General features: G+C 31.4%; 1 protein-coding gene across 3 annotated transcripts; it reads right to left on the bottom strand.

Annotated features, from left to right (window-relative positions):
• Positions 1-137: 137 nt before the first annotated feature.
• On the bottom strand, positions 138-17,093 carry LOC143048394 (low-density lipoprotein receptor-related protein 6-like). 3 transcript variants are annotated; one of them, XM_076222071.1, is made up of 11 exons: positions 16,934-17,089; positions 11,243-11,414; positions 9,043-9,261; positions 7,822-7,937; positions 5,841-6,128; positions 5,273-5,404; positions 4,540-4,711; positions 3,703-3,936; positions 2,699-2,817; positions 1,471-1,752; positions 138-322 (listed from the first exon to the last, which is right to left on the bottom strand). In XM_076222071.1, exons 1-11 carry the CDS (start codon positions 17,013-17,015, stop codon positions 153-155), a joined length of 1,986 nt encoding a protein of 661 aa, XP_076078186.1. In that variant the 5' UTR covers positions 17,016-17,089; the 3' UTR covers positions 138-152. The 3 variants fall into 3 exon arrangements, with proteins under 3 accessions (XP_076078186.1, XP_076078187.1, XP_076078188.1); XM_076222072.1 differs by lacking the exon at positions 5,273-5,404 and having other exon boundaries at positions 16,934-17,091; XM_076222073.1 differs by lacking the exons at positions 138-322; positions 2,699-2,817 and having other exon boundaries at positions 1,591-1,752; positions 16,934-17,093.
• Positions 17,094-19,223: the final 2,130 nt, after the last annotated feature.

Consider the following 19,223-nt stretch of genomic DNA (forward strand, 5'->3'; position numbering starts at 1 on the left):
ATGAGAGGCATAAAAATGTTACCGAACATCAGGTCATTGATCACTAAATGCAGTCTTTTGCGATAACATTCTGTTAACTTTTATAACAATGGAATGATATTTTGTTTTTAGTATTTACATGATCATATAATATTTTCCACATCATAATTTTTTTAAATATATTTTGACTCACCCATAGAAATGCAAGTCTTATTATCAGATAACATAATATAAAAATCTGGACACATACATCCAGATAAAGAACTTTGAGCGCTGTTGTAAGCAGGCAATGGAAAGCAAATGTGGCTACAACCGCCGTTATTTGGTTCACAGACATTGTTCCCTGCAAAATATCAGCATATATTTTTTTATAACAGTAAACGAAGTTAAAGAAAAATAGAAAACACTTAATACGTGACCTCCGAAACAGTGAAAAATATAAACATCGTGTCTATCCATGTAAGTTACTTCCTACGTTTTAATCAGAACATATCTTGAATAATTTTGAATATAATTGTACAAGTTCACATTTCAAAAGTTGTCCATCACACCGTTATTTATACTTACTGATTTATTTTACATTTACTGAAACGTACTTTTCATTTACACAATTAACTGTAATATATATCTACTGCAAGCACCAAGTGCATCATTACCATGTACTATAAATGTATTTCAAATAAAAAAAACGATTTTTGAACTTTGCCTTTTGTATCAAACCTGTTTTTGTTGACAACTGGATGTCTCACATTTCTTTTAAAATCATTTTGGTATTGTGTCGTTTTGTAATAACTTCAATTGAAAAGTTTTGTGACGTTCTTTTCAATGTTCAAATAAAACATATACCCTCAGAACATTAACAGCACAAATTTAAATTTTATATTTTATATTCGTGGTTCCCCTGTTCCCACGAAATCTACTAATAATGGTATTCAATGAGTATTTATGAATCCGAAGTAGATCCTTTTTATCATCATCATTATTCTTCTTATAATTATCATTTATATTATCATAATCATTATATTTTATATTATCATAATCAAAAACATTTATATTATCATAATCATAATCAAAAACATTTATATTATCATAATCAAAAACATTTATATTATCATAATCATAAACATTTATTTTATCATAGCCATCATCATTTTCTGCAATTTTGAATATTATTTTGCCGAATCATCACTTCACATCTTATTAGATGGAAAAGGAAACAACTACACATACAAATGTTAATTGAATTTTGAAGGCCTAAATTATTTCACTAATAAACCAGTTTTGACTTCAAATATATCAAACATCTAAACAAATACCTGAAATTGAAATGTTTTGTTAGCGAGACTGATTTTCATGGCTATAACATCCAACTCTAGCTGTATATTTTTTTCAGACCGTTGTGATTTTTTGATATCACAACTAAATGAACAATTAAAACTTATATCAAAATTGTGCATTTTCTAACTTTCTTTCAGTTATGAAAATACTTACCTTTAGGTTGTACCTCATCTGCAAATACTTGTATTCCCATAGGAGAACGAATATATTTCACAACAACAGAAAACTCCTGACCGGTGTATTTATTTACCCTACATATAGTTCTATATTGCCAATTAGACCAATACACATAACTTCCATACACCACCAAATCGTATGGTTTGGGTAAAACATCAGCATTTTTAATTATGGTATAGGTATCTGTTCCATCAAACCTTGTACTTTTTATCTGGTTTAAAGAACCATCTATCCAGTATAACCGTTTACCAATATGATCTGTAATCAGAATATTCTTATGAGAAAACAGCAGTTTTGTAAGTAGTAGTATCTGCTTCCGGGAGGTGAATTTTACTGTACATGCAAGTTACATGGTGTTGTCAGTTTATTTTCGATTTATGAGTTTGACTGTCCCTCTGGTATCTTTCGTCCCTCTTTTAGTTACAAAATGTGTGCACAATATATACACATTGTAGATAAATATAAAATTTATTTTTACGAGCTTTAGAAGGAGAACGAAAAGCGAGTATCGTCAAGCTTTTCTTCTGTTTCGCAGCGAGTACAAATACATTTTATATTTCCGACAATTAACATATTTATATAGCTTTTATCCTGCAATTTACACCCGGTACTTAAGAGTTAGCTATTTAAATCCAAGGCATTGCCTCTTATTTTTGAAGGAAATCGACATAGTTTAAACGCGGATCGTGAAGAGAACACTATAATGAGTTGCTACGTACAAAGAAAGATCCATATAACTGCTTGCACGACATGGAACAGGAAAATTTTAAAAATAAAGCAAAAATGTATTTGTTTACTACATGGTATTTGTACAAAAGTTGGCTGGTTGAAGAAAAAATAACAAGAGTGTGTAAACAGAGGACCGAACGTAAGAAGTTATACGAGGATGTGGTTGAATGTGCCAATGAAGCAACTTTTCATCCAAATCAAAAATTGTTAAAGTATGACATTTTACGTCAAAGTACGGTCTTAATACAAAGCTTTAGCTCATACCGAACAGCAAGCTATAATTTACCTTTTTCCTAAACAGACCTAACTAAAAAAAAATTTAAAAAACTAGCGCATTTTCTGGTTCACTTCATTGCCTCAAAGTTATTATTCACAAAACAGGTATAATTCCTTATTGATTTCTTTGATTATTTAACATGTCTTATTCAATATGTTTTATTTGGTATTCAACAGATTCAAAGGTGACGTGCATTACCTATCGTCATTCCATTTGGCCAAATTATATCCGAGTTAATAATAATTGTTCTCTCTCCTCCGTCCATTCTGCATCTTTCTATTCTTGGCTGGCTGCCCCAATCAGAGAAAAATAACAAACTGAAAAAATATGTTATCAAGTAACATAAGATGAATAGTCAACATTTGTAAATTATTTTCTTATCAGCACCATGTAAACTAATTTTTATTTTTCGTTTTGGTTCTGTTGTCGCTTGTCTGTTTTGCTATATAGTAAAAAGTACAGTCATTGCCAAAAAACACAATTTGAATTGATTAACTCATTAATTGTTGATAATTCGTGAGTTTCAAAGACAGAAACAAATGTAAATTTTTACAAAATTAGTGGGTTCTTCAAAGTTGAAATACGAGAGGAAATGTTTTAAAGGATTGGATGTTGAGTACGGACGGATATATATTATCATGCAATATGTTATCTACAGAAATAAAAGTCTTCTGATTTGTAAAGAAACACTCTACTTTTGACATACCAGTCATTGAATACTATGTAGCTATCAAAAATCAAGTTGATATAGGGCACTACATTTCGCTGTATACACCCCCACCCACCCCCCACCCTAACAAAAAATATTTATAACTTTAAATATTTAAAAAAAAGATGTTTAATAAACATCAATCGGCCTTTCATTGTTACAATGCAGTCTAAATTAGCTATTGTCGATTTTTTTTTCGGCAATTAGTTTGCAGACAAACACAGTTTGAAACAAACCAGAATCTTCTTTATGCAGAATCTTTTTTGATGCATAGGGTTTGTTCTTTAAATACTTCTGATGTACTGTCAACGGATCTACAAAGAATACAACGGTTCTATCACCATTTATAAATCAAAATTGACATACAATTACAATATTGCTCATTTTTTAAATGAACATACACTCAAAATCGTCACCCGTTCTACCAATATCAAATGTTTTTCTTCAAATAAGACAACAATCTAATTATGTTATCCTTATAATGCAAACTCACCCAGTACTAGGATCAACTACTATGGCCCTTGGTTGATCAAGGCTACTATCATTTTTGATAATTGTTTTTCTATTGGTTCCATCCAGACGTGACACCTGTATATGGTTATGACCAGTATCAGTCCAGTACAAAAGATTATACATCCAGTCAATAGTTATCCCATCAGGAACGTCAACTCTTTCTACAACAATGTCTTCAATGGAACCAGAAATGGATGTTCTATTCACCGCACTCCTAAATAAAAGAAGTTATTTAGTCCTACGAATAAATATGCCTACAGTAACTCTGGTATGGTTTTCCTCGCATAGACGTATCTTTCTTTCATTTATATAATGCTTAATATTTGTCAAAATTCAGAAATGTGTTACGCTTTGTTATTTGTGTTCAGTTATCAAAAGGAAGCGAATGTCAACATTGAAAGTGAACCATATATAAATCTTTTATTTAGTTATCAAATTACCAGGATTATAATTTAGTACGCCAGACGCGCGTTTCGTCTACATAAGACTTATCAGTGACGCTCATATCAAAATATTTTATAAAGCCAAACAAGTACAAAGTTGAATGATTCGATCGACAAATCAATTGATGAACATGAATTTGAAAATCAATACCCCTTAAAAAAAGACACATATTTCTTAATTATTCGTTCATGAATGATTAAATGGAATTGAGTACCAAATCAATTTTGCATGCAACAAAATGCAGACATACAAAAAAGCACACTTGGACTTTATATTAAATAATGTATTAGCTTTGTAAGTTAAGAATTAGAAAAAAAAATGCGAACAAAACATACATGGGTTTACAGGATAATTAATGCAATCATATCCATACCTTGATATCTTCTTTGCACGAACATCTGACCAATAGACATATCCCTTCTCATAAAGAATATCCAGATCTACAGCATTAGTTACTCTAGCTGCTATAGTCTCTGTAACATTTGTCTCAAGGTCCATTCTTTCAATAGTGTTGAGATTAGCATAGGTCAACCATTTACCAGAACCTAATATAAATATATTCCAATAATGGTATATAGTTTATTTTATGTTTATGTCATGTTTATGTACTATTGTAAAAATTATGTTTGCTATTCTATTAACTAAAATGTGCTTCAGCTGTACAAACGATGCTAGCTGTTAACATTACTGTCCTCAAAACAATTATGTTGGAGTTTCTCTTTGCGGTCCGCGACTAATAATAAAAATGCCTACTGTGTTGTTAGAACAAACAACTAAACGTGACGGGATAATATACTATAACAAGATGAATAGAATACTAAAAAAAATAGTCATCAAAGCTGAGATATTTATGTCCTTGGGTTAGTTATAAAAACGTGAAATACCATATTAAGTAATGTTTTTCACTGATTTTATAGTAAAGATATATTTTTGTTATGATAAACCTCTATTAGAGGTATTACTCTAATAAATTTGAGGTACATACCAATGAGGTTGTAATTATATATTTAGAAACAAACCATACCAAAAGAACAAAACGACTTCTAATTAAATGGTCAATTAAAGGTTTCAATTACCGATTATCATCGTAATCAATGTCATTTTACCTTTAAAAAGACATGTTTTCGCATCACTGTTTAGTTCGAATCCATCAGCACATGCGCAAACACTTGTATTTTGAGGAGTTGGCAGACACAGTTGTTCACAGCCACCATTGTTTGGTATACATAGACTCATACCTTGAAATGTACGGTACGTTATGTGATATAGTATGAAATACAATGGTTTGATCTACATCTAATTATAGATTTCTGAAATACATTTCTCTATTTGTACTTGTACAAATACAAATGTGTTAATAATTTAACTTAAAAATAATAATTCATAAAACATAATTGAATTACATATTAAGATGCAATCTGGTTTTTTTAATTTTCAAAACCACATATAACAATGTATAAAGACAACAGATGAAGTTTTATTCAGATTACCTGCACACACTAATTGTGCACTTTATTCAGGAAAAAACAAATTAATTTACAATTGCACTGAATATCAGGACAATAGTATTATAGTTATATGCAGATGGTTTGGCAACAGAAATAGGATACAACTTGGAAAACATATACTAAGTAATATATTGTAATGTAAATATGAAAAAAAAATCCCTCTTACCATGGGGTTGGTTGTCTCCACTATAAATCTTTATTCCGACTGGGGTATCTGCATCTGATCTGATAATTTGGAAATTCGATCCAGTCTGTTTATCCACACGACATACAGTGTTGTTGGTAAACTGGGTGATGTATAACCAATCTTTATACACAACCAAACCAAACGCCCAAGGCAAATTATCTGCGGATGTCATTAGTATCCTGATGTCTGTTCCATCAAACGCTGAAGACTTTATTTGCTTAGATTGTACGTGATTGTCCACCCAATAAAGTCGGTTTTCAGCGAAATCTAAAAAAATGCGCAAGAAGAAGAATACCAATGAAGTTATGTCCTTCAATCATCAATAGAAATACAGAAGTAATGAATCAAACATATAAAACCCTAAAACAAAATGTAACTTTATAGAAGACTATACCAGAAAAATACCTTCTTGTTTATCAAAGTATACGAATAAAATAAGATGCTGGGAACAGTTCAATGATGAAGCAACTCAAAGACACAATAAACCACTTAAAAACGCTTGATAAGAAAAAGCTCATTGATATAGCAGTTTAACAAATTTAAACACTTATTTGATCATTGCGAAGCTTAATATTTTACCTCGCTCAATAATCGTTAAGTTATAGTTATTGACCAAGCATGTCGGTATATAGAATTTAATCTGCACAGCTCAAGTGACCCTTATTAACCCGAACGACGTAGGAGTTCGGGTTAAAGGGTCATCCTGAGCGTGTGCAGATTAAATTCTATATACCGATTTGATTGGCCAATAACTGTTTTAACACATGACGTCATTAATTCACGTGAACGTTTTAGATGTGGACGATTTTCCGCAATCCACGGATCCTAAGAAAGGGGGAAATACGACTGTCATTGGTGAGTTTTAAATTGACAACTTTTTTGGGGTTTAGACTTTTTGCCAAATTGCGATTTAATGGTAGATTTTTTCTTAATGTTTCTGTTTAATCTTTTCCCATTTTTTTATATAATAAGTGTTGATTAAGACTTTGACAATTTGAGTACCTTCAAATCGTTGTATGAAAAAAAAAATCATAACTGAAAGGGTTATTGAGTTTAGATTAATTGCTTTTGAATTTCTTTCCATCAATGATGTGCTTTAATAGAGAAAGATAAACCGAGGAAGATGTTATATTACCTAAATTTTAAATGTTGAATAAACAGAAAATACGTTTCTCTTTCCAATCTTTTCCTCCCCCTCCCCCAAATTTCTTTGTATCTACTGTATTAATTTTTAAGACACGTCCATCTAAATGAAGTCTGATTGATCTCCAGCTAGGAATAGATATTGAAAAAGTCGTTATATTAAATTCCATTGAGTCTAAAACTAATCCAAATCAGATTTCTTTTATTCGGATATTCTTAGATACATTTCTTTTTTGGCGGAAATGACCAAACATTGTTTTAACTCTCTTTCTGACTTTAAAACACTGATTTAAGATTTATGTTGTACGCAAAATATAATTAAATTTTTATGTTCAAGCTAAGATGAAAAAAAAGGAATGAGAAACCTTTCTTTTTTTCTATTTTGAAACTACGATGTTTGTACAAAGTTAATTTTTGTCGCAATTTCAAGGCAGAAGTCGGATTCGGGGGTGGGGACGAACATGTCGTTCATCCTAGGATTGGACAAAGTATCGTGTTTTGCCTTAAAATCGTCAATATTGTTTTAGTCTCGCTACACTCGGTGATATCTTTTTTTTAATTTGATAGAATAACGCCCCTGTCAACATCTAGGAACCGCCCCTAAAGGTAAAAATAGATTTGAACTATGCAGTATATCTGAGGTAGTTAATGCACACCTTTGCTGTGCATTATCCAGATTATAGTACAGTAAGAACAAAGAGATTTTGCCCATGTCATGTGTTAAATATCGATATTATATATTTGCGTTCAATCGCAAATCGTTACTTTGACGTTATTTGTTATAATTTTCTGTTGCGATAAAATGTATTCAACTTACCAATTGACAATCCATTAGGAGAACCTATATTTGTAGTTACAATAGCTTGTCTGTTGCTTCCATCAAGGCCACATCTTTCGATCTTTGGATCCTCCACATCAGTGTAAAACATCCATCTTTATAATTATCATATATTCATATACATATGTGCCACCTTTAAGCATTGTACGCTAAATCTTTTTTTTCTATGTCTGTTTTAGACAATAAAAAGATCTGTATGTAACGTGACGGTACCCAAATTGCACCTATTTTGATAGTTTTTTCACCTACGTTTTTTTATGATCAAGAACAAAATGTCTATACTGTGTTTATTTTGTAGCCCTATCCTTCTTTATTTTATAGGTACACCAATTTAATTTTGAATCCATATTGAGTCATAAATAAATTGGTTTGAATCAACCTCCAAACTATCCATGATTCTGTAATGAGGAGTACCCAAATTGCATCTATGCTTAAATTCACATCGTTAAAAGTCTAATAACCGAGCTTTTGTTTAATTTCTTCAAATATTTTGAACAATTGGATATTAGTCCATGCTTACCCTTCATATTTTACGAAATGGATACTTATAATATATTATAGTGGCTAATTTTAAAAAAAGATGACGTTTTGATGACGTCGCATGGTGACTACATTTTGCTTTTTCAGTAAACAGTCCATCTGTTGATAAATACTGTGAACGTTTTGTGTATATCTAAATATGTTTAATCTTTTTAGATTTCCGTTGCTTTTTTTTCTAAATAGGTGCAATTTGGGTACTGGATGCAATTTGGGTACCCTAGCGTTATGTAAGTTATGCTCACTCTCTTTCCCCACTTAACTATTTAGTTTCCTGCAGTATTTTTCCTAAGCTATAAAGTTATTACGAATTTTCAGAAGGTTTGTTCAAATTTTCTCGAAATTGTCGCGTAATAAGATGATGCTTACATAGCTGTATACATGAATTATTCAACAACTGGCTATATTATAAAAAAAAAAAATTTGAATGAAAGAAACTGAACTGCTTAAGTACAGTCTTTTTGTAGCTGGTTTAGAGACTTCATAAGCTCTGCTATTTTTTATATAAATTATCGTTCATTTTGCTGACTGATGAAAAAAAATTAATTAAAGAGAGTGTCAGGCGTACACAATAGTATTCCTTTCATTTCGAATAAGCTTTCTTATTCACACGTAAGTAGATAAAAATACGACTTTAAAACGAACAGTAAACAAAAAACTTACCCAATATTTGGGTAAACAGCAAGTGCACGGGGATATACAAGTTCAGTGTTAATTATAGTTTTTCGTCGAGAGCCGTCCAGATTAGAGACCATTATATGATCATGACTGGCATCAACCCAATAAAGATGGTCGTATATCCAATCTACAGCGATAGCATCAGCTAAACCTAAGGTGTTTGTTATTATGTCTTTCGCATCATGTGGGTTACGTAGATTCATTCTACAAAAGATAATAGTACAGCTAAATACATTCTATTTAAACTTTAAATTGAGAAATATGTTTTAATGTATTTTTAATTGATCCAAAGACAATAAGTGTCAATGGTATACTGACCAATATAGTCTACAACTTTTTATAATTTTCAAATTTAAATACAAAACAAAAGTATTTTAGTGCTGTATTTGATATTAATTTTGTATTTAAATGTTTCTTGATTCTTTTGTGTAATGTATTGTGTAAAGTTTGTTCCATAAATTTAACACGTTCGCATATTCCTTTAATGTTAAAACATTCGTGGAGTTTTTTCTTTGCTTATATATCTAAAACAAAAATCAAGGACCTTGCATTTTTTGCAATAGTATGTCCGTTATATATAAGCTTTTATCTAAACAGTCTTATGTGGATGCTACATGTTGAGTAGGATCTCCTTGCTCTTCCGGAGCTCCTGCGATCATCTTAATTATTTGGTGGAGTTCGTGTTGCTCAGATTAACATTTCAAAATATCACTTTTACTGTTTAGTTATTTTTAGTGGTAATGATTTGATGTTTCTGTACTTATACAGTCCGTTATTGTATAATATGTTATTATTCGATGGTGATTTTATACTCCTGTCTTTTTCCTTATATGCTTTGTCTATATGACTTTTCGTGTTAACATATGACAATTCTATGTATTTATACATGCCGTCCGGCATGGTGTAATTGTGCCATTGTAAATGTGTGTTTACATATCTGTTTGTTTTATTGCGATTAAGATAATAACACAATGTTGACCGCGATACCCCTATTTTGTCGTTTAAGACTTTTATGTCTGTTTGTTTTGTTCACACATCGTTGTCAAAATAATGACATACAAGAAGAGGTTAAGCTAGCTGTAAAAGCAGGTTTAATACACCATTTTCTACATAAATAAATTCCTGTACCAAGTTGTGCTTTTGAATGATGTTGTTCATTCGTTTAATGTGTTTAACGTTTTGATTTTGCCATTTGATTCAGGACTTTCGTTTTGAATTTTCCTAGGAGTTCAGTATTTTTGTGATAAAGTCTTTATTTTTCGATGTTTTGTTATGAGTACAATTGTTTGTTTCTGTATCTTTCTCATTTTCGACTTTTTACATGAGTTTACATATCCTTTTGATATCTTTCGTCTTCCTTTTAAAATTGAGAATGGAAACGGGGAATGTGTCAAGGAGACAACAACCCGACCATAGAACAGACAACAGCAGAAGGTCACCAATAGGTCTTCAATGCAGAGAGAAATTTCCGCACCCGGAAGCGTCCTTCAGATTTCCCCATCACAAATATATATACTAGTTCAGTGAAAATGAGCGCCATACTAAACTCCAAATTATACAAATGAAACTAAAATTGAAAATAATACAAGACTAAAAAATGCCAGAGGCTCTTGACTTGGGACAGGCGCAAAAATGCGGCGGGGTTAAACATGTTGATCACAACCCTCCCTCTTTACCTCTAGCCAATTTAGAAAGAAAAGTAAACGCATAACAACACGCACATTGAAATTCAGTTCAAGAGAAGTCCGAGTCTGATTGAGATATTATGTCTTCATCACATGAATTTCAGGCACAATTCCTCCAGTTAGGGGTTTAGTATCATACCATCATAACATAAATGAAAAGAACATAACACGTGTCATGCCAACAACTGACTTTTAAATAAATGTGTTTAGTTCCGATGCAAAGACCCTATAAGTGAATCATTATTAAAGCCAACATATGCAATCTTTAATGAACTGACAACAGTATCGTAACTTTATCCCTTCTTGATAAGTCTATTTCAAAGTTGTGTTAGGTTCTGAGTTGAATACTGATATTTTTGTGCTTTATAAAGAATATTACCATAACAGATTGAATGTGAAAAACCTAAAATCTAAAACATTGAGCGAATCGTACAAGTTTACAACGTTTGTTATTTTAAAACTAAGCAGCCAACATCTTTAAGTTGTTAGATGAGTTATACCTAGATATACGATCAGCTACTTGATCTGAATAATACAGGAAGCCTTTGGTATAATGATAATCTACCGATACAGCACCAACCATGCCTCTCACCAACGTACTGTTCGTCCATATATCCATTTCTAGTCGGTCAATTGTTAATTTGTTTGTATGCATTAACCATGGATTTGCATCTATTATAAAAAACTAAATGAACAAAATGTTGAAATATCATTGAAAAGTCAACAATTTTATAACAACATTTAGTGCAAAAATATTTTTAAATATTATTCAAAGTTCAATAATTTATTCAAGATGACATGATGTTTAACAATTTTACCTCTTGTTTTATAAAATACTAGTTAATTTCTACGTAAATATCTAGACTAGAGTGTGGTAGAGGTTATTCTTAGAATTTTCCCTATATGTTCATGTTTATTTGTAAACTCATCATTATGTATCAATTAATTTGTTCTCACATTTAATATAGTATGCATACAAAAATCTAGATAGAAAACAAGAGAGAGCCATCTATACGTGAAATATATACCGAAATAGATGAATATTTAGGACGTTTTACGAACAAATCGTGCAGGTGATTAAAAACTAGCAGGAAAGATGTAGTTGCAGAAGAATATTAATTTCAACACAATTATTAATGTTGTATAACGTAGAATAGCTTTTGTTATTCAGTTTGTCCATATTGTATTGAATTCCATTACGATGCTATCTTTATGCGAGTCATGTTTACTGTTGAATAATGATGCTTTACCTTCATTTTCACTGTAGAGCGATTCATTAGTACTGTATATGCTCTGCATTTTCACTGTATGAATTTTAGTCATATTTATGCATTAAGCTCCTAATTCAGCCGACTTGCTCAAACAATAATTAAAGTAAGAAAAGGATTTGATAGTGCTGACTTTGAGATGGAAAGTTTGATTGAACACTCCAATAAATTCAATAGAATTAATATTTATTTAAAATATAACACATCGTAGTCATAATATAACAACATGTGGATCATTTAAGAGTTGAAAGTGTTTAAAATTTTATCATTGGATTTCGAGTATGGGTCTATTTACAAAGCAGAAGAATCATGTAATAGACATCAGTATCTTTATTTAAAGTGTAATTATATTTATCCAATGCAACGACACTTCATCACTAAATACGTACATCTATCATGTCTATCAAAATAGAATGGAATAAAAAAGGATAAAAAACAACAATACTTTTCTAATATTTTTTTTATAAATCATCAATGAGGTAGGGAATACATTTTTGATATCGGGTCTGGTTTTAAATTGGCCCACAAGGTCCAAAATAAAACTTGAGGTTATTTGGTAGGCTAAATCCAAACATGATTGTGTAAATTATTTTTTTTTTAAATTGTTGGCCCATTTAACAAGTTTGTGGGGTCCAAACTGTCAAGAAATAAATTCTTTTGGATTTCAACAACAATTGAATATTTGGGGAACTTTGGCATGCTGAATCTCATCGTGTTTTTAAATTTGGGATTTTGGTATTTTGGATTTTAAGATCCACATTGAGGTACAAAGGGTCCGACATTCAACATTTTTTTTTTATTTCATCAAAAAAGAGTCTAACTTGAATGTTGTGTACATACTTACCCCAAACTATTCAGGGTTCGACCTCTGCGGTAGTATCAAGGGTGCTCTACAACACGTACATCATGTACGGTACCAATGCAACTTTATCAGTTTACATTTTTGACAGAAAAAGTTTGCCCTACACAACTTGACTTGTATTTCACGCTTTGATGACTTTGGATAATTTATATGTCATATGTCGTTTCATTTTTTACAGTAAAGAACATGCAAGCAACAATCGAGCTAAAAACTATCTTTCCTTTAGAATATGGATATTGAAGCATTAGGGGAGGCAAGTGAAGATGAATCACAGAAAAAAGAGCTAAAGTTAAGAAGGAGGGGTCTTCATACCAATGCACTTATTGCCCTTTCAAGACAAAATGGGTAGCTAGTTTGCACAGGCATAAGATGATCCACGCTAATGAGTTACACAAATGTGACCAGTGTGTATTAAAGACTTCTCAATGAAAATAAAAACTGATAGCATGGAGAAGGCCTAATTTGTACTCATTGTTCCAAACACTTCAAAAGCAGAACTGGGCAGTGGCCGAATCAAAACTTTTTGTAAGGCGGGCCCAATGGCTTTACCTAAAGGGTGCGCTCCATCTCACGCTTCAGTGATTCCCTATATAATCAATTATTTTTTTCCAGTCCCCCTGGATACGCATATGCTGGCCTGGCTTACCATATGAAGAAAGCAATAGGAACTTTTAATCACAACTGCTCGTTTTGTAGTAAAACATTAAAATGCTTCGCTGACCACAGAGGTCGAACCCTGAACATTTGGGGCAAATTTGGACACAATATTAAAGCTTGATACTATCTGAATTTGGATTATGATCAAATTTAAGACGTTATATAGGTTTCTGACACAAGGTAAATGTGGTCGAAGATCTTACAAATCGTATGCGCAATACTTTGAAAAATTTGAAATTAAAAAAAAATAATAATAATAGAGATATGAACCCGTTTAAACCATCAAACGAAATCCCAGTCTTTCCTTTGTGGTATTATAAGTAAACCTTGTAGTACAATTTCAAAGAGATCAATACACTTAAACACAAGATATTGTCTGGAAACTAGGAACATGTTTTTTTTAGCCATTTCTGTTGTCCCTAATTTCTTCATGTTTGGGGCAATTATCCCCGAACCTAATCCCAGTCTTCCCTTTGTGATATTGTTCCTTGTGGTACAATGCCAGAAGATCCAAAAACTTCCACACAAAATTACAAAGTAAACATGATTGTTTGTTGTCCCGTTTTGTTCCTTCATTCCTAAACTGTTAGTACCATAACCCCAAAAATGAATCATAACCTTCTACTTGCGGTATTGAACACTGTGGTACAATATCAGAGCAATCGAAATTCCTATACAAAACTATATTTATAAGTAATTATCCTGAATTTAAAAAAAATTGCTTCTTGTATGCCCCTTTTTCGTAAACGGTTGGAACCATCATTCCCAAATATATCCCAACAACTTTTGTGGTATTGAACCTTCTTTAAGATTTATATAGATCCATTCACTAAAATTGAAGTTGTCCGGAAACCAAATGTGTCTTCGGACGACGCAGACGATGACGACATCATAGCAATATACGAACCGAACAAAAAAAATGTGTTCGTATAAAAACAACACTTTGATGGCAATGTCAACAAGCACCTAAACAACAAGCCCTATAAATGTAAGAAATCCGAGGAGTCATTTTTTTACAAACATAACTTGAAACAACATGCACCAAGAAAACAGCAAAAAGTATCAGTGTGAATTGTGTAATCAGGAATTTGCAACTTCAAAAAACTTAGAGAATCACAAAGCAGGGAAACATGGCAATACAGTTCACACATGTCAATACTGTGGGAAAACGTATAAATGGCCAGCCAGTTTTTATAGACATATACAAGTTATAAAAAGAAATAAATATTTAAGTAATCAAATAACTTTTTCATTTGTTACAAGTCTAATTATCACATTAATCTACAATGAAAATTCATTGCATCTTCGAAAATTCTACATCAGAAATGAATGCCATACAGTGATAATTTATCGCATCTATTGTGAAAATGGATCGCTCTTAATGATTTGTATTCTATATTATGTAGCTTTTATCACACATATTTGAACTTTAATACTGTTATTTTACATCAAAAAGACACATCATAATAAAAATATGTTAACATTTAGTTTCAAATCAATTATTTTGGTATTTTCAAAACGCAAACAAATAAAGTTTTCCCATGATCCTTTATTCTACAATGAACATACTCGCATACAACAGTGAAAATGAACTGACTGGATTCGCACTTTATATACACTGACAATAGTTTTATAAAACAAAAACAATGAAAAACTTATTGCAACCGACCACCGCTCTCCTGTGTATACCAGTCATTTTTACAATTAAAGAAATAAAATTACAAATGCAACCTCAAATTCTACATCTCATTATGAAAACAAAAGTGCTGTGATATGCTCCATTTTGTATATATTCCACTGCAAATGTCTTTTTAAAGTCAATTCTTTAAAAGCTTGTTGCGGCTAGAGGGTTTAATTGAGATATAAAATATGATTTCATCTATGCGGTGGAAGGGACAATCTCTTTTCTGGCAGCATGTGAAGAAATTTACATACTCAAAGATTATGACTGTATTAAAATAAATATATTCTCTTGTATACATGTATTAGACAAGGAAGTCCTTGTGAAAATAGTTTTCGTTAATGTTAATATTGATAACTATCTTTGTTCAGGTCAATTAGGCATAGCGTATTAGTAACACTTAACACCATGTTTTTGTATAACAATGATTTAAAGTTACAAATAACATTAAAAAAGTATTGAATCCTGGTGTCAAAAATAGTTATTTCGGCCTTTGAATTATTTGAATTATATATTTTTGTTCTATTTTGTATGTTTGTGTTTTTAAAGGGAGAGGGAAAAGGGTTTAACGTTCATCATTCTTCATCACTTTTTATGATCCTTTTTGGCACTTATCCTGTATTCAAACCTTGTTTATTGTGTCGGGCTTCAATTAAGTTCGTCTTTATTTGGTTAATTTGTTTCCTATTGTACATATTTTGTCTTGTTTGAAATTTTACACTGATATTTAATTGCACATCACAAATATCATTGAAATTTCTGTATTCGATTACAAAGGGTTTGTTCCTTTTCCGCATGGTGAGAAATAGTAAATGTGTTTTGTTCTTATTCGATCATTCGCTGTCAAATATTTTGTATTTTGACTTTCTAAACTATTAATCACTGGTGACGATTTTGTTATCCTGATAATACTGCTAATGTTAATGTGTTAGAATTTATCTTACATAAATAAAATAAACGTTTAAACAAGAATGTGTCCCCAGTACACGAATGCCCCACTCGCACTATCATTTTCTATGTTCAGTGGACCGTGAAATTGGGGTAAACCCTCTAATTTGGCATTAAAATTAGAAAGATCATATCATAGGGAACATGTATACTAAGTTTGAAGTCGATTGGACTTCAACTTCATCAAAAACTACCTTGACCAAAAACTTTAACCTGAAGCGGTACAGACGGACGAACGGACGAACGAACGAACAGACGGACGGACGCACAGACCAGAAAACATAATGCCCCTCTACTATCGTAGGTGGGGCATAAAAAAGAAATATCAAATAATTTTATAGATTAGGGTCTCTAGGAACGCATTATAAGTTACAGTAAAATGATGAGATATGAAAAGTTTGTGTTAGGCTATATAATAACATTTGTATATTGAGTAGAGGATGAGACGTCTCTTATTTTTTTAACCGCTAGCAGAACGTATTCAATAGCATGCTGTACAATACGCCAAACTTATATTTCATAAAAGAATTATATAGAAAAAAAGGTCGATATTTTTGTATCATACAATGTGTCATTTTGGATCGAAATACAATTTTGATAGTTCATAAGATTGTTATTTGTCTTCGGCTATATAAAATGAACAGTCCCGTTATAAATTTTTCAATTTTTTCAATTTTTTTCCGACTATTTCAAAATACGTAAGATGAATAAAAAAAATATGAACCAAATTGGTCTTTAATATTTATAAAATATATTATATATTTATCACTCTTACCTTCAGCTTTAGTTATCCACACATTAATCATGAATTCGAGAACTATAAATGCATGCACATAATGTTTAAATTCGTTCGCCATTTTATTCAAATTAAATATACAAATTTTCCCAAAGGAGTTAAGCAGATTGCATTCGTTTAGCTAATTGAACTTCATGACATGAAATAAAAGAATATCATTTGTAAACTTTTAAATAAGTCTAAGACGAAAAAAGAATAACAAAAATATTATAACAGTATGTGTGTACTTTTACATCTTATCTTTATTTAAGATTTAACCCATTGTTACCTTGCATCGAACAGGAAGTTAATCTATGTAAATATGCATTAACATGTATCCGCATTACCAATGTGATAAGTAGTTTCAATATACGTCTCGTAAATACCTAATAGAGGATGGCTGTATACAAAGATGAAGCGGCGTAGATACTGTACTTTTTCACACTTTTCATTTCATCTGACATTTGTTTATTTTTCATTTTTCATTTTTCATTTCGGTTTCTTCAATTTTAAATAGTTGTGTACTCTTCCTTCATTCTTTAGGTAGTTAGATTATCATTAAAAGCTACATGCAAGGTGATCAGTATAAAGAAAGGACACTCTTATTGTTCTTGTTGCTACAAATGTAGTAACCGCTTTCAATTATTGGTCCAATTATGTGCCGTTTTCAACAAACATTTGCTCTTATCATTTCGTTGGAAAATTTCGATGATAACTAGAATAAACGGGAAATAAGAGACAGTTGCACGTATTAAATGTCGAAAGAAGGTTTATTTTTCAATTAAACATGCACAAAAGTACATATTTTTAGCTCACCTGGCCCAAAAGGCCAAGTGAGCTTTTTTCATCACTTGGCGTCCATCGTCCGTAGTTCTGCGTCCGTCGTCCGGCGTCCGTCGTCCGTAAACTTTTACAAAAATCTTCTCTGAAACTAATGGGCCAAATTTGACCACACTTGGCCACAGTCATTATTAGGGTATCGAGTGTGAAAAATGTGTCCGGCGATCCGGCCAATCATCCAAGATGGCCGCCATGGCTAAACATAGAACATATGGTAAAAATGTAGATTTTGGCTTATAACTCTAAACTAAAGCATTTACAGTAAATCTGACCGGAATAAAATTGTAAATAAGGTCAAGATCTATCTGCTCTGAAATTTTCAGATAAATCGGACAACCATTTGTTAGGTTGCTTCCCCAGAATTTGTAATTTTAAGGAAATTTTGTCGTTTTTGGTTATTATCTTGAATATTATTATAGATATAGAACAGCAATAGTGTACAGCAAAGTAAGAGCTACAAATAAGTCAACAAGACTAAAATGGTTATTTGACCCCTTAAGGAGTTATTGCCCTTTATAGTCAATTTTTAACATTTTTTTGTAAATTTTTGTAATCTTATAAAAATCTTCTCCTCTAAAACTTCTAATAAAGAAATTTAACGAAACTTGTCCATAGTTATCATAACGGTATCTAGTTTAAAAAATGTGTCCGATGACCCTGCCTGCGAAACAAGATGGCCGACATGGCTCAAAATAGAACACAGGGTAAAATGCAGTTTTTGGCTCATATCTCTGAAACCACAGCATTTAGAGTAAATCTGCTGTGATTAAAATTGTTCAATAAGTCAAGATCTATATGCCCTGAAATTTTCAGACCAATCGTTCAAGTTGTTGTTGGGTTGATGCTTCTGAATTGGTAATTTTAAGAAAATTTTACAGCTTTTGGTTATTATCTTGATTATTATAATAGATAGAGATAAAATGTCAAAGCAATAATGTACAGCAAAGTAAGAGCTACAAATAAGTCAACATGACCAAAGTGGTCAATTGACCCCTTAAGGAGTTATTTCCCTTTATAGTCAATTTTTAACAATTTTCATAAATTTTGTAAATGTTTGTAAATTTTTACAAAATATTTTCCAGTCACTTCTAGGCCAAGTTCATTATAGATAGAAATAATTTTAAGAAGCACGATTGTTCAGTAAAGTAAGATCTACAAACACATTACCAACACCAAAACACAATTTTGTCATGAATCCATCTGAGTGTTGTTAGTTTAATATGCACATAGACCAAGTTGAGCGACACAGGCTCTTTAGAACCTCTAGTTATATATTCTGAAATGACATATTTACTTAAAACAGGTTCCCACGATGCAATTTAAATAGATTCATTGAAAAGATATAAATTTATAATAGAAAAAACAATTGGTCAGAGAACAATTGAAGGTCTTTCCACACTTTTAATTCTTATTGATGAGAAGCTACTTTCGGTTTACTCAAAGTAACTTT

This window comes from Mytilus galloprovincialis, chromosome 10 (assembly GCF_965363235.1).
Source record: "Mytilus galloprovincialis chromosome 10, xbMytGall1.hap1.1, whole genome shotgun sequence".
Taxonomy (NCBI): Eukaryota; Metazoa; Mollusca; class Bivalvia; order Mytilida; family Mytilidae; genus Mytilus; species Mytilus galloprovincialis.